The sequence below is a fragment of the Pelmatolapia mariae genome, linkage group LG8, assembly GCF_036321145.2.
Source record: "Pelmatolapia mariae isolate MD_Pm_ZW linkage group LG8, Pm_UMD_F_2, whole genome shotgun sequence".
Classification (NCBI taxonomy): Eukaryota; Metazoa; Chordata; class Actinopteri; order Cichliformes; family Cichlidae; genus Pelmatolapia; species Pelmatolapia mariae.
The window spans coordinates 18,142,321-18,159,615 of NC_086234.1; the positions used below are offsets into that span (position 1 = coordinate 18,142,321).

The 17,295-nt window shown below is 36.1% G+C and overlaps 1 protein-coding gene across 9 annotated transcripts in view; it reads left to right on the forward strand.

Moving 5' to 3' along the window:
- kcnc3b (potassium voltage-gated channel, Shaw-related subfamily, member 3b) overlaps positions 1-13,110 on the forward strand; it is a 55,801-nt gene extending 42,691 nt beyond the window's left edge. For 4 of the 9 annotated variants that reach the window (XR_010094547.1, XM_063481346.1, XM_063481345.1 and 1 more), the window contains one exon: positions 8,004-13,110. Coding sequence is in view for 3 of the 9 variants with exons in the window: in XM_063481350.1 (XP_063337420.1) it covers positions 8,004-8,017 (14 nt within the window). In the remaining 6 variants the exon portion in view is untranslated. Of the gene's footprint in view, positions 1-869; positions 6,223-8,003 lie in introns of those variants that run through there. The other 5 variants (XM_063481344.1, XM_063481351.1, XM_063481348.1 and 2 more) reach the window with 4 other exon arrangements.
- The last annotated feature ends 4,185 nt before the right edge of the window (positions 13,111-17,295 follow it).

The following is a 17,295-nucleotide window of genomic DNA, read 5'->3' on the forward strand; positions in this document are numbered from 1 at the left end:
TCCAGTGTGCTTATTCTTAGATAAATTGGTTATTTGTTAAGCTAAATGCAAAGTGCCATGCATTATAATTTAAAGGTCCTTTTGTAGCTGGAAAGAGTTTTAAATGAACTTCTTTGTAATGGAACATTTCCCACTGTAATCAAAATAGAAAGTGACTCAATAGTCACTCACAACAGGATGTGATTACTGAGGGTACAAAGTGATTTAAATGTGGCTGAGAGGACATTTTTGTTTTGGCCATTTGAAGTTCATACCAAATAAATACAAAATGGGCTGCTGACAAAGCATAATGCAAGGCAATTAATGATTCCACATAAACTTCATGTGGTCAACTACAATGTATCAGTGATATCAGAGTATTTGCTGTTGTGTAAATTGTGCGTTTTCGGCCAAATAGTTGTCCAAATTACCTGAACATCGGACGTTACCGTTCACAAGGTGTTGGGTAATTTATGCAATGGCCTGTTTATTGGTGTTAAATTTTTTAATATCTACAAATCTTTTGCGTTTATGTTTTTTGAGGAAAAAAAAGGCATATCATAACTCGCATTTTCTTTTCTTGTCTTGTCTGTCTTGTCTCTGTCTGTCTGTCCTTTATATGTCTTTATGATTTTCATTTAATATCCTTCATTTTCTTTTCTCTTCACTTTTGTGATTCTTCTTTTTTAATTCCTACTTTTAACATCTTCAACCTCATGTTCATGTTTCAAAACTATGAAACCTTCATAAAAAAACATTCTGCATATGGGAATTTTTCATATTATCTGTAAACATTTCACTGATTTTCTTTCCATTTATTCGCACATGACATAAAAAAAAATACAAACAATTTATTAAACTGATTTATTATTATATTTATTGTCTTAAAGCAACCGGCTACGAAAAATCTCGCAGTCTTAATAACATATCGGGAATGACTGGGTCAGCACTGCGACTCGCTCCTATTACTAGCCCGCCTTTTGAGACCTATGAGGCTCCAGGACCTCTGCGGCGCTGTCGTTCCCCCATCCCCTCCATTTTGTAGCAGAAATTGTGTTAATGATTGGCTGATAAGAGATGCAGCAGATTAGCCATGGACCAATTACGTTGAAGCCTCCATTTGCATTGTACGCCATGCAAATACAATAGCAATAACATACAATGAACTCGAATGTAGAAAGAATGAGATCTTGTCTTGTGAATCAAATGGTTTATGAAGCATGTTAGGTGGAGTTAAATGCAAAATTTAGCTTTAAAGATACGTGGTTATTTAAATAATTACAAGTAATGTAAAACTGATTGGGACTGCTTAGTGAATAAAATAGTGCCATGCATCAAGAAGGTATTATAAAAATGTGCTCAGTTACATTTTCAGATGAATATTTTTGCGCATTCTGGACCAAACTAACTTAGACTCCTAACACTCATACAGTGAAATAATCATGGAACAAGATACATGATATGAACAAAATTACTGAGCCACATCTCTTAATCTTTGAATTCAGGTGTTTCAGGTGTCCCATTGCCACAGCTGGATAAAATCCTTCACATTTTTTAAACAATTTATAAGACATTTTACCTCTCTTTCAAGAGACTTTTTCCACTTCTAAAAAATGTAACTGTTATACTGTAATTGGATGCCACCTTTGCAATAAGTCAGTCAGTGAAAGGTCTTCTCTCCAAGATAGTCCATAATCAACTGTAAGTTGTTTTGTTGTAATGTGGTATTGCGTATGGTCACAAAGCAGGGCCACACATAAAGGTCAATAACCTCCAAAGCTCCTCTGGTATTAACATCAAGACAAAAATGGTCAAGTCATAGTCAAGCAGCTCCAGTAAGTGTTACATGTAAGTGGCTTAGTACTTTTGTCCATAGTGTGTAATTTGGTTTAGTTAGCCAAAGACAAAGAAAAATATATAGATAATATAATAAATATATAGCGAGTGAACACAGTGCAGCGTAAGCAATCCACAATGAGGAAAAAAACAACTAATCCTGTGTAAGACTCAATTAACACTCAATTCATTTTGCATCTTATTGTGACGCCATTGGGCACTTTATGCTGATAGTTTACACAGCAAAGTTAGGGGATGTCAACAAAATCAGAAACAAATGAAAGTAATACGTGTTTTATTGTACCAAAAGAGCTATCTAATTCTGAGGCTGAACATGTCTCTTGAAAATAATAGTTCTTATATTATATTGCTGTTAGGAGCCAATACTTACGATCATTGTCTTGTTGTCTAATCCTTTGTTAGATGCTTGCACATTCACTTGATCCACTTGCTATTGTTGTTATTCTAGATGTCTCATATACAAAGGCCAATACTCAGTCACAAAGAAAAGTATTGTTTCATTAGACACTTTAAATGATTTGAGAGAAAATTGCATTAAGAAGCTTATGATTAACTTAAGAAAAAAAAAGCTTAAAAATCCGATTTTATTGCTTTCCATATTTACTTCCCTGTAGAAGATAATTTATTTCCCCAATAATTTTATTGTTCCACTGGATCATTTTGCATTGCGTTGTAATATTCCTTCAAATGCACTGTCACATAATCGCCACGTAACAGCAAAATCTAAACCTTAAATCTACCCACATGTCAGCCAAATCCTTATACCAGTAAGGCAGACATCCACAAGGTCTTTTTTTAAGCTTTTTGATAAGATATTATAGTAAAAGGCAATATGTGAGAAATTTTACCATTCAAATAACTATATATAATTGTTAACTTTGCTTCTGTATGTGGGACAGCTTAACTCAACACATGCTAACTGGTTATTGGCCTTTGGCAAAGGAGCAAAATCTTCTGTTTTATGGTAGCAAATGACTGAGTTGGCCTTTGAAGTATAATCAGGACAGTGATATAAATGAAATATGCACTTGTAGGTCTAAAACGTTTTATAGAAATTTAAATGCAAAGTATTTATAAACAAGAAAATTAGAACAAATGTACAATGTCAGATATGGATTACTACTTAATTAACTATACAGTTAAATCAAATGCAAGCACTTTACTAACAATCATTGTTAATTTACTCACTCTTGAAGCTTGTGTGTCGGCATCAGAAACAGATAATATTACAAAACGAGTATACAATGAAAACCTTGGACCACCTAATCAAACTTGCCTCTTCCTTTTTTCTAAATCTAATTAATTTCTTCCTCACCATTTATGCTTTGAAGGGTTTTTTGACATTTTCTTTAATAATTTCAAATAAACCATCATGTTTAGGTGGGCTGTCGCTATAATTTTACCTTCAGCAATCTCAATCAAAAGCAAAAAAAACAACAAAAAAACGATTTAAAAATAGTGACACATTCACGAATGCAATAAACATGCAACATTACTTTAATGCTGGAAAACATGCTGTGCACATACATATGTAAATACACAGATATATTTTTAATCTAAAACACGCACAGACTTAGCAGGCAATCTCCTCATTATCATTGATTTAGCTGTACCAGCTGTAAATGTACAAAAGTTATTCAGATGACGAGCCATTTTTCTTTTTTTTATTTCAAGCCAGTATATAGACTTTTTGATGTCCAGGCTGTCATTTTAAATCGCTTTAGTTTTTTAATGATTTTGTATTTTTTTCATGAATACTGTGTATTTCATGGCAAGAAATGACATTTTAATGCCACTGGTTGTCTAAAATAACTATTAAAAGAATACAATGTTGTAAATTGTTCATAGGATTCTTAACCAACAGGAACATAGACTGAAGAGAGCGAAAAAATAAAAAATCAAAATGCTTCAGAACTAGTTTTTACAGACAATTGTAAAAGGAAAGTATTTCCATACTTGTTTTGAAGTCTTACTATCCACATGCTTCCAGACCCCATATATTTGTGAACCTAGATATGCAGTGTTTACATGAAAGCTGTGACATCACTTGAATGTTTTGCTTGAATCTGTTGTCCAATGATGTTTTAGTGTCTGTCTTAGGGTAGATTTTAACATTCAGGCACTGTAAGAAGTAATGCTTGCCTGGCTTCATCCGTTGCTGGTTTTGAAGGCCATCGCATATATTTTCAGACCAAAGTAGTGTTAGGTTGACTCACTTCATGATTATGATGTCAGAAAATTACAACATTTTAGTGTTGTCTGAAAATATCTGAAACCGCATGCCAAGATTTAGTTCTCCTGTGAATGAAAGCATTTTTGATAGATACTTGATGTAAAATGTCAAACTGAACTTGTACAGTTAAGATAGGAAAACTCTGGGATAGGTTTTTCAATTAATTTGTCCTGCAGAGAAGTCTTTTGTGAAGTGAAATGAATCACTGATTGGTCTAGATCACATGCTCAAAGATGTTCTTAGTCCACACAAGCAAATCTTTTGGACTATAAGGTTTGCTCACATCGCTTCTCAGTGCTCATTAAACCTTTTTTGTGCCCACTTACTGCACTGTATTATCATAGAATGTCTACGCAATCTATAACATCCCCATTGTGGATGTTATAGTTTGCAGATGCTTTGACTTCAGATGTTATGCAACTTTGTGTAGAATGTAAATTTGTGTTACAGTAAAAGAACATGTCCATCCATCATTTACAATGTCTGCAGGGGATTGTTTTGCTTGAATGCTTTAACTGATTAACAGCGAATGAGGGGAGTACCACACCTCACACAACTTTATCCTAATATTAACAATACAAGAGTACTGTATTTGTTTATATTCAGTTTGTATTGCCTCTGAATCGACTGACTATATGTTGAGTAAAAAGAGAAACAAGTAGTTGTGGCAAATGCAAATAACCTAGAATCCTCCGAAGCACCCATTGTTTAAGTAAACGAAACAGGCAGTATGTTGTAAGTGCCTCTATGAGGCCCCTGTAGGCTTAACTTAAAGTTAAATTTAACTAGCTAGACCTTTGATGTAATGCTTAGTAGGTCAGTGGTTTTTACTAAATATGTACATATCTGTATCTACATATACATTAAAGCCACAACCTATGTATGTATACCATATGAGGGGAGGGCAAGAAATTCCATAACCACTGATTCTGATCTCATATGCATGTAAAGTGATGTTTGGCTTTCCCTAAAAATCCTAAAAGTCCCATGCACAAACTTGGTTTCCAGTTATAAATACATACGTATGTTTGCATATTTTTTTTATTATCTTTTGCTTTACTGTTATCACATGATTAGGTTTTTTTTAATCTATGTAATTATCCAGTGACCTGTAATGATGGCTTGAAAGAAGGTTCAGAGTGTAAGTTCGGTATTTGCTTTGATAAGAACTGATTTGACTACATGTGCTTTATGTTAATCGATATAAACGTACAATGAGTATGAATATTTCAGTGATCACGACTAATGTATCAAAAAACGTTTGATAAATGTGCAGCTTTGTGGGAAAATATGCAGAACTGTACTGTAAAAACCTTCTAGAAAGGAAGAGAATGAAGCTGAACTTTGTGCTTTGAGAAGGGTGGAAGTGAAACTGTGAATTCAGTTAAACGCCTGTGTGTGCCACTATTGTGCATAACAAGATAGTTAGACTAACTTGTAGTGGCCATTAAGTGGATGATGAGTGAATAAAATCTCAAAGTCTTGGAAATAGCAGAATAAAACAAACGATGTCAATCCCCAACAGGGGAAAAATTAGGTAAACTGTTCCTTGAATTTGCCCTAGGGATCAGATTTATAACTAATGTACAGATTAAAATAATGCATACACCACCCTTTAAACAAATCAGGCAGTAATATTTACATTTGTAAAGTGCTGGAGCAATATAAGAACATAGGAATAATGTCAAAGACACCTGTATTTGTTATTTGTGTAATGTTAAAGATATTTCTTGTTGTTTTATTTTACTTATTCCATGTTTATGGCTGCGTAGCTATGTTGTGTGGAAATGAGTGAATAAGACAAAGACACAGTCAGAACTGCATATTTTGTCCCCAAAACATCAGATCCTAAATGAGGCTGTCACAATGTCAGATTTGTCACAATAACAATATTATTGCGATATCTATCAAAATGAAAAAAAAAGAAAACAAAGCAATAACGACGAATCTCATCCTCCTTCAACTTTGTGCACTGTGTATTTTGTGTTTTTGTGTATTTTTGGGCAATACACAAAGTATGAGTCTAAGGCTGTGGAAGATGTCTGCAAACATAACTGTACTAAATTGAGGGAAAAGATATTAAAGTATAATTTATGACCAGACAAATAATATTGTTTTACTGTCCAATAGTGGCTAATGTATTTATATTCATACACAGGAATTCTCACTTGACAATAGGAGAGAGCCATATACAGTAATGGTTATATGTCTGCATTTAATACATCTTAAAAAAACAACAAAAATACTTTATTGATATTAACAGAGTTCAGTGACTTCACTTAATGTCTTGGTTAAATTAAGATGTACTGAGCAGTAATTGTAAGCTTGTAAGCTACATTTACTACAAAAGTGACTTTTGCTAGTTATGAACTGTGCTGTGTTTTTTTGGTTTGTTTGGGTTTTTTTTGTCTGGCACCTTTCTACTGGATACTGATAGAAGAAGGAAGTCAAATGAAGAGATGACGGACACACAGGAAGAGCTTATACAGGTTCAACAATGGATAATTGTATTGTATATCAATGTTTGCTGGTGTGACCACAACAGAAGTGTTTTATCTCTTGAAAGATGTTTAATGGCATCACAAAATTTGCTAGAATTGTTAAATGAATGAACTTCATAGTGGGGTGTTGTTGGCAAGCATTTTCTGGAATTAGTACCTGTGTTTTCAAGTGTAGCTTAAGGGTAGGTGTTAAACCCCTGAAACTGTGTCTGGGAGTAATGCCACAATCTCACAGTCTAAAGTCCAATAATACTTTTGTGGATGTGAAAACCTCCATGAATGGCATTCAGTATGTTTCTATGTGTCCATGTGTCAAAATGTCAAAAATGTCTTTTTCCGTGAAGTATACATGTCATTCAAATGAAAATGTTTGCACACACGCACTTACACAGACTAGTGAAGAACTGATTAGAGTCTCCCTAATCCTGCTCACTTTGAAATGTTCTGTGCTTTGAAATGTTCTGTGCATAACTCACTCATGTAACAATGACTGCTATGTTCACTGAGTTGGTCAGTTGGCTGGCAGCAAGTTTCATTCAGTCTATTGTTTGTTTTTTTAATAATGTCAGCTGTCATTTTTATCGTCACCGATACTTGAGTATAAATTATAAATGTGTGATTACAAAAAAGTACAGCAACTTTGCCCATAATAAGCAAAATCTATCCTCACTAAGTTTATCTCCTTGTGCAGCTCTGGACCACACCCAGCAATGCTGTCATTTTAGTTTGCTTCCTATACGTCCACTTTGTACTTGCACTCTGCATCTGTGCATCTGTGCATCTGTGCATCACCATAGACCCCAGAGTAATATATTCAGTGACTGCTAGAGAACTGTGGCGCGTGCCGCAATGACACAGTCTTCGCTCACCACCCATCCTGTTTGCCATATTTGGCTCCTTGCGACATTGTCCCTGTTCCTTTGACACAACGGAGGAGATCCGGCTAACATCACAAATGCAGAATGCAATTTGTCAGAATGGGACTTCACAGGAATGTTCTAAAAATAGCAGCATCTACACTCATTTTTTTATGTGCAGAGTTGCAGAACTTAAGTTATATGCAAAGTTACTGTCTGTACATATCTATGAGACAGACTGTTTTTTTTGTAGCTTGTTGTAGATGTCATTACAGTTTAAATGTGTGAACCTCATTCTGACACTGTTAACCTGCAGTTTACAGGTAATAGCAATCCTTGATTATTTTCCTATTCTACATAATATTAATAGAATTAATAACCTGGATTACAAAAGTCCCTATTATTGACATTCAGAATATGAGAACAAGAAAAACAATGACTTTACAACTAAGACTGGTTTATATCAGTTAAGCACTTTTATAAATTAATCAGTTTGTTTATAACGTTTTACTGTGCATGCTATTTCACAAACTCTGTGGACCTGATATTAATGGCTTTCTGTTCTTTTCTTTACAGTGTTAAGTTTCTAGCATTCGCCCTCTCTCTAATGAAGAGTCCATAACCGGTAAACACAAATTTGCGGCGGGAGCCACATAACGACAGGTGTGACACGGATGGACAGTTTAAAGGAGATCTTTGGGGTGACAAGAGAGACCAGAGGTTAATCATGAATTAAAAAATCATATGGTCTGCTCCTCACATTGTTACCAAAGCAGCCTCTCGGAACTCCGACCACACTTTTGACAGCTGTCTGACTGACCTTTTCTTTTCCTTTCCTTTGGCAAACTGACTGAGCATTGCACTTACACACTTTTGGGAGAAAAAAGGACTCCTTAGTTCACATTCCAGATGACATCTCTCTGACACTAATACTCGCCATCTTGTATGAAGACCAACTCAGTGCTGTCTACAGTACTGAACAACTGAGCAACTTTGAGTTTCTGAAAAAACAAAACAAACAAACAAAAAAAAACACGTCTTCAACGGGACTGAATGAACAATGTAGCATCTCTGCTAACATATTGTAGCATTTGTTGGCTGGGAAATAACTTGACTTAACTCATCAACCGTTCACAGAGAGAGGAATTTATGCATTCAAGGGATCTTTTAGATGTCATTTTCCTCTTGGGTTCCTTTTCCAGTTAAAAAAACAAGAACAAAAAACGAGTACACGAGAGACAAAGGATTGGTCTTACTCATTAAAACACCTGGCATTCACACATATATATTTTATATATATATTCATAAATATATATACATATATATGGCCCATTTGGGGGACCCTATGTGCATATATATATATTGATATGTATATATGTATACATATATATATTACACCCATATGGTCCCTTGTTCAAGCTTAGCACGTGTATAGTATGTTTGCCACTGAATCTATGTCTTCCATTAACTTTTATCTGACTGAAACACTGCCCTCCTCACAGCACTGATATAAAAAAAACTACAAACTATACCAAGTGTGAAGCACATGTAAACAAAGCACATGTAGCATCTGCTCAAACATGTCACATATGGCATTTACTGTACATTTATACTCACCTGAAACAGTCACTGCAACAAAATAGTGAGAAAAGACTTGTCTTTATCTCTCATGTACCGACATGGGCTTGCCCAGAGGTCCTGTAGCATGCACTTGCTGAATGACCTTCTTTAATGTATTGTAGATTGAGGAAATATTCCATTAAGGTTGAGTTTTATACTTGCCCTACAATTCATTGCCCAATAGAACTTACTTATTTAACTGCCACTATCCCTATCCTGATTTGCACATATAGAATATTTTCCCATGTCTGACTGACTCAGCATTCAGCCATGGGGAGTAAAGAGAGGTGAAGTCCTCATCGTTCAAGGGATAGCAGCCTTCCTGAATGACAAATAAGACCATACCACTACAAGAACTGTTTTTAATTCACTTTCCAGTGGTTGTAATTTCAATGTTTGAAAGGGACCAATCAGATAAATATTCTCCCTCAACACAAAAGCCGTCACTGCCAGTCAAGGCACAGCACTCCCTGGACTCATACTGCCCCATCTCTCCCTTGCCCTTGATGTGAACGATTTCACGGGCAAGTCGGTGTCAAGATAAAGATGGCCCATTTCGGGGACCCTTACGCGAAGAGTTAAACCAGAAGACGTGGACCAAGAGTAGAGCAAACGCGGAAGTGTACAAAGAGAACAAATCTATATTTTGATAAACAAATCCACAACTCTCCATTACTTTGGAGGAGATTTCTGAGCAGAAAAAAAGTCCAGAATGACAGAAAAAAATAGAGTCAGATGCAAATGTGATTTGAGTATTTGGCATCAAGAAATGGAGTCAAAGTCCTATAAAAATACGGAGAGAAAATAATCTGTTATGAGGGGTGTGCACAGCTGTTTACCCCACAAGCACTGAGAAAATGTTTTCTGAAAGACAATGAGCAATGACAGACTGCACCTACAAAGACATAGGGATGATGGAGGATGGACGATGAGATAAACAAATGGAGAAAAAAGATAATGCATTTTTGTAACTTTGTTTACCAGCATGACTACTTTGCATGACTGTCTTTTCTGCAAGCCCTTAGTTGAAGACAAGGGTGCTAGAGATACAAAAAAAAATATATAAAATTAATTAAAAAAATGTTATATGCAATTAATGTTTTAAAAAAGATTATAATGAAAGAGAAGAGCTATATTTTGTTTTGAAAAGTTAAAAAAATGTGAATATTGAAACATGTATGTTTGCAAAGTACACCCTGAACTATGTTTTGTTTGATGAAATCTCTCTGCTACTACTGCCCTACATTCGTCATTCCAGTGTTTTTGACCTTTTCTGTCACTGTTTTATTTTCTAATGCACTGAGCAGTATATTTTTTAACTCTTCTAAGTCAACAGTGGTCGTTCAAGACTTTGCCTATAGCACCTGCGCAAAGGCTTTCTTTCCTGGGATGTTCTTTGGTTTTTTGTTAGGTCCATGTTTTCCTCCTTGATTCATTTGCACAACTTACGTAGCAGCAGCAGCAAGAGCAGCAGCAGTTCTAAAACAGCAGCACTCCATACCACAACTTTGACAGCTTGAATACTACTCATAGTTTGCTTTTTTCTTTGGCAATAATACAGTAGTTGTCACAAGATTGTAGCAGGTCAAATGGAGAACCTTGAGTCCTTGGAGTATCTTTAAAATCTCAGTGTTAGAGATTTATAAAGGCCTTGGATGTCCCATGGCAGGATTTTGCTAGGATAGGCAATTCTGTTCCATTCATAGAAACATGGGAGTAGATGTGTAGGTTATCCAATAAAGACCAATAACAGTACGAAAGATACTATATTGGCAAATAGTCGGAGATATCAGGTTTGCATGGAACCAACTGCCATTCCAAAATTTGTGTGGTTTTAAGGACTCAGGTGTGTCAATGATGTGCTTGGACGTTGGTGTTTTGCTATTTTCTTTCTAAGATAAAAAAAAATCCTAGTATATAGACGACGATAATGTGAACACCTCACAGTGATGTGTAAAAACGCATGCATTATGACTTGATAATCTCTCAAGGGGGGGAACAGAGTCTTGACATATTCCCTTAGCCTCCTCTCATTGTTTGTCATGAATCCAGTCCTGATAACTATAAACACTGTGCCGTGTTGTAGAGCAGAAACGTCTTCCTCCAAGAGGCAACTGAAAACTACTCACACTCGCAGTGTCAGCATGAGTGTGTAGAGGTAGCTCGTCTTCGTTTTTTTAGATGGTCAGGTCTTTGCATTCGTCACTTACCATGGTTATCGTCATCCAGCTGGCTAGTTGGCAGCTTATTACAGCAAACAGCACAGTCATGTGAGTACCAATCAAAAAGACCCAGAGCTTCCAAAATGATGTCAGAAAGTGGGAACGAAAGGGTGAGAAATACCAGTGTCCACCAAGGGGAGATTGATAATGATGTAATAAGTAAAAAATAATGTCACTGTTGAGTGCTCTCTAAGCCCCTCATCCTTGTCTTGGTATTCCAAGTGAGTTTCAGGCCCTGCTGGTCCAGGGCTTAGCTCAGGCAGCTGCACGGTTCTTTGTCCATTCCTAGTACATTGCAGTTGGAGGCTCACCAGAATATGACACTCAGTGGTGTGATGTAGACTGTAGAAGTCCTTCAAAAATTCTGTCGAGTCTACACTGGTTTTACAGGGTCTAGAACTTTTGTCTATTTGCATTAAATGGTCCATGGAATTTCTTTTTTGGTCCCGTATCTTTTTAAAACTCACAATTTCAGTTCCCATTTTGGAAGGCATTAAGCTACTATGGCTTTGATGGTCACAAAGATGTTTATGAATATTTCAGAGGTAAACTTCTTGCAATGGTGCGCACACTTGCAAAAACCTTGTGCTTCACCCAGCTGTTTTTGTTTTTATGGCCAAGTAGTGTCTTTTCCACTTTTTATTTTTCATGGTTACAGTCTTTATTTCCTTCATTCTCTACGTTGTGGCTGCTCTGCCAATGCCAGGCTGAAAAAGATGTCTTTCCTTTTCCAATGCATAATACTGCCATTTGATTTAGACACGTTTGAAGAGAATGAGTTACAATGTTGAGAGTGCTAAGTCTGTTTTATTTTTACAATCTGTTAAAATGTTATAAATTTCATGTAGAAACACTCACCGTAACCAAAAGAACAAATTTGCTTTACATGGTAAGGAGGTGCAACTGTTGTGACAATGACTATTATGTATGTGGGCATGTCATCTGCAGGTGTTGGGAAAGTGTCATGTGGTCCTTGGATGACACATACTCAATGGTAACCATTTTCTTTATATGCTCGTTTATGTTTAATATGTTTTTCTGTTTTTCTTTTTTAAGTTGAGGACACGGTATGCAATCTGCACCACGAATGCCACTGATAGACACTTACTGTATGCTCCCTGAGACACAGATATTCTGTCATCAGTTTAGATGATTGCAATGTGTAGTGGCTTTATGGTTTTCCATAGAGTAACTTAGCAATCACACTAATTGAAAAATATTTTATTTTACAAATTAATAATAACAGAGTTGTTATCAATGTTATCATACTAACTACATTTTTCTAACATATATCATATATCTTATTTTAATTAGAAATATAATGATTAAAACAAAGGCATACCCAATATACGTTGAACTAACAGTACATAGTATCATTATGCATCCAAAGATGAAGACATATTCATTTTAGAAGCTATCAAACTGTCTAAAACAGACTTAAGTACTAGTCCATTGTACTGCGGTCTAAGTAGGAGAGTGAATGGGGCGAAGAGGTGGTCACTGGATTATCTGGTTGTGACTTATGCCGGATTTTATTTTTGAAATGTTGTAAAACAAAGAACAACTCATCAAGAACTGTATAAAGTATATTTCAATGGAATGTTCATGATCTATCTTTTTATATTTTGAAGAAAAAATAGAAACATATCAATAAAGTGTCATAATTGAACATATTTCTACTATTGAGACTTATAATGTATGAATGTCAATGCGATCTAATGTGAATCTCAATCTTCATAGCAGCTTGAATGAATAACAAACTAAAAGTCATGAGATGCTTTTTCAGAGACATTAAAATTGCTTAAAATCATTGAAATTAACTTAAAATAAATGAAAAAGTAACACCACTTGTGTGTCTGTTTAAGATTTCTGATCAAATGTGGGTGTTTGTGAACACCGGCTGAATATGACTGATAGAGTGACATTTTGCACCGACTGTCACAGTTAACACTGTTTATCAGCCTGTCGGAAACAGGATACCACAATAAAGTGATTGATATAATTTGATATGAAGTGAGAACACAGTGAAATCCAAAGCCGTCCAAGAAACTGGAGACTAACATTAAATTTATGACTGGAAGGACATGGTGTATATCAGTGCCAGCATTTACAAGAAGTTTCTGTTTAAGTCAGTGACTTTTACTTTGAGAAACAGTCACATAATGGCAATCGATAAATATGAGGTCAGCAGTAATTGTGTCATGATATTTAAGATTGGGGATGTAATCTAAGTGCTATCTTCCCAGCTTGATATCAGATAACTGTAACTTATAATATTCCTGACACTGGATACCAACATATCCCTTCCTGTTCCAAAGGAGAGGAACAGGAATGTCTATAAAGACATGGACGAGTGAGTATGGTGTCGAAGAACTTGACTGGCTTGCACAGAGTCCTGATCAACCCAATAGAACACCTTTGGGATAAATCAGAGTGGAGACTGTGAACAAGGCCTTCGCATCTGACCTAAAAAATGCAATTCTGAAAGAATCGTCAAAAACTCCCATAAACACACTCCTAAACCTTGTGGAAAGCCTTCCTAGAAAAGTTGAAGCTGTTATAGCTTCAAAGGGTGGGCCAACATCATATTAAATGCTATGGAATTATCACTCAAGTTATACGTGTGAAGGCGAAATTTTGGGCAATAAAGTGTATTACTTACTACCTGTAATATTTTATACCTCAACTATGGACTGTTTGGAAGAAAAAAACCCAGATATTTAGAAACCTGGTTGTGAAGCGCCATTTTGAAGCATTTTAGTCACATGCCTGTTGTTGTTGTTTTTTTTACCTCGAAGTGACCATATTTGAACGAAGAGCCAGTCTGCTAAGTTATCAGCTAATGCTAGCTGGCTTTGTTAGCAACCTACATCCATATACTGGTATGTGTGCATTGAACAGAGGCAAACACCCATTAATTCAGGCAAACTAACTGACAGATACTAAATTTTCACTTACTAAAGTTCTTTGGAGGGGCTTTTACTATAGTTAACAATATGACACACTGTTTTATTTCGCTAAATGCTTCGGAAAGCAGCAACTCAATTTGCTGATGTCAAGTAGCAAATAGCTAGCCATTGTCTGTGTCAACATCAGGGACAGCATAAAAGATGGATGTAGTTACCATGATGGTACCCACTGGATTCTGAGGTCGTGTTTTTGAAGCCTTGAGGTGAGTGTTTCTTCCGTTGCCATCTGGCTTGCTAAAGAGAAAAAAACTACTAGTGAGGAATATGTCTGACTGTGAAACTGTGCACTCATTGGCTAATGAGTTATGTTTGATAAGAAATATTCAGTGTGTGGATTCATACCACAGACAACTCTCCATTAAAAAAACAACATATAATGAAAATTTACAAAACAAAATTAAAACAATATTTTAAAAAATAAACTACTATGGGACTGTAAGTCTTTTTTGCAGTCACAGTCACCTATCTAGTAGCCTGTAGACAGAAAGCAGATTTAAGACACTTCTGCAGTGCCTTAATTTTTCCAACCCGGAAGCTACGTCTGTCTTATATGCTGTCTAGGTTCAGTACTCATTTCTATCACTTTTAACTCAAAGCAGCCTCATTTTGAGTGAAATTTGTTACCGGGAGAAAGTAGCTATAAAAACCAAAGCTTGTTGAACCTCTTAAAAGAAAACTTGTGTAGTGGAACAAGATTACTGCATAACATTTGCACTACTGCTGCTTGGAAAATGAAGGCAGTGAAGCTGGTGCAGGGGCCACATGCTAAGAAATAAAAATGTTATCTAATGAATTGGCTGTTCTTTCTACTCATGGTTACCAACTGTCGGTTTCAAACTGTGTTGTGAAATTGTAGTGGTTATGTGTAGCCATCCCATGGGAGTCACAAGATGTAATGACTGTGCTGCATAGCTGCACGAACAGCAGAGTTATACGGCACTATATAGAACCAGGAGCAATCAGGTTATGATGAATATTGCAACACCAAGAATACCACAAAACGATTGATTTCCACAATTTTAACCCAAAACAAAAAATCTAGCTGAATTCCCTCTTGCATTTTATTGATACTTTATATTCACAAAGCGTTGAAATATTTGTATCTGTATATGCCTGAGTGTATTGGTTTGTAAAACAAATGGTCATCAGATTCTTAGTAAGCAGACTGTGATCAAATGACAGTGTATTATATCAGCCCGGATGGCAGTTTGTTTTTTTGCCAACAGCTATTAGAAATGTCTGCAGAGGCCTTTTTCAGTTTTTCTCCTTTGTGCCTAAACATCACCTCCCTCTGGTGGTAAAACATAGTAGTAGTCCACTTTGGTAGAGATAGGTTAACATCACAAGTATAGTGTGTGCAGTTAGAAATAACCTGTGGTCTTTTACAATATGTGACACATTACTGAAAACAATAACAGCTTGGTATTCTTCTTCTAGGGCACATTTATCTATTTTAATATAGTTTTATATTATTTCTTTTTTGGTTTTTTCGTGACACCTCAGAAGACAGCCCTGTCATTAAATGTAACAATGGCTTGAATCTGATTGTTTCTAGTAGATTATCTCTCTACAGTCATGACAGTCCAAAAAAATAAAAATCCACAAATTTAGTAATATTCTTCTCGTATTGTCCGTTTGTAGTGCATACCCCTGTAAGTTGTCACAGACACTTGAATGATTTTCCACCCAACTGCATGAACTAGCAGATCCAAGGTGTAGGCGGTAGCTCTTTTTTCCCCCATGAAGCCTGTTGTGTGGCACAGCTATCGTCAGCAACAGATTGAGAGTCTGGTGGGGGCTGATCCTGATTTAGAGGTGATGGAGGCAGACAAGGGTCCAATTTCCTTTGAACTCAAAGTATCATTATCTGTGAAATGAGGGGGAATATGTGATATAGCAAAATAAAACCTACACTGGTAAATAATTTATTATTGTGCCGCTCCACAAATAGAAAAACGTGAGCCAGTTCACCTAATAGGTTCGTGTCACTGAAGACATTTTTGTACATAAAAAATGTCTTCAGTGACATGATGTATTAAATAAAATAATAATGGATGATGATTTCACTTGTGTTTGCCAACTTGTGGAATAGTTTAGTGGTGGACTTTGTGAAAATCAACCCTAACAATATTTACATAAATGAAGATATGTCAAAAGCTAATTTTTAATATGAGCTTTGTAAGAAATTCAAGTGATTGTGCTTTTACATTTTTGTATACTACAAAAATTTATTAAATTTGGTGTAAAAATAAATGACTGTGATGTAAAAAGTAAAACATATTTAGAGCAACTTAGTAACTACAACACTGTTGTTGTTGATTACGGTAGTTATACTGTAAAATAACAATTTCATGCTGGCAAACAGTTTATTGTAATTTAACATGAAATTTTGTTGCAGCATATTTCAGTTCACCCCAATCTCTGGCTGCAGCATTGGTTTAAGTGAGTGTAATTGGAGGAGCCTACTGAAGACGCTAGAAAATGGAATTAATTAGAAAGCTTTGAAAATGTGTTTTCTATATGTTCGTTCTATGACACTCAAACTCCACAGTTTTGGTTTTTAATCTACGCACATTCAAATCCAGTCATTTCGACTTAATGAAAAACAGTGAGGGTTTTCTGTCATTCACACGCCCATGCTTGTTAGAGAGGGCAATACCATGCAGAGGTGACATTTGATAGGGAGGTTGAAGGTTGACATGCCCCCTAGCTAAAATGGAGGGAAGGGACACGAAGGGGGTGGAGGGGTCCAGCACAGATCAAATTTCAACAGGACAGCATTCCCCCCCAAATTTTGAAGGCAGACAACGTGAGGCAGTGAGGGACAGGGCGAGATCCTGGATGTTCCTGGAGCAAATAACTGGAAGTAGAGTTTGTGTAAAGTTGATCAGAGTTAAACCTCTGTGTGACAAGTTAGATAGCCAAACAAGGGCTTCGTGCTTGTGACAGGCAGACACGATGATAGAGAGGAAGAGAGACAACCTGATGAGCCGCAGGAAACAAACAATGTGATTTTTCACCCCGTCATTAGCCTCTGCCAGCAGCTGTTTTTCTTAG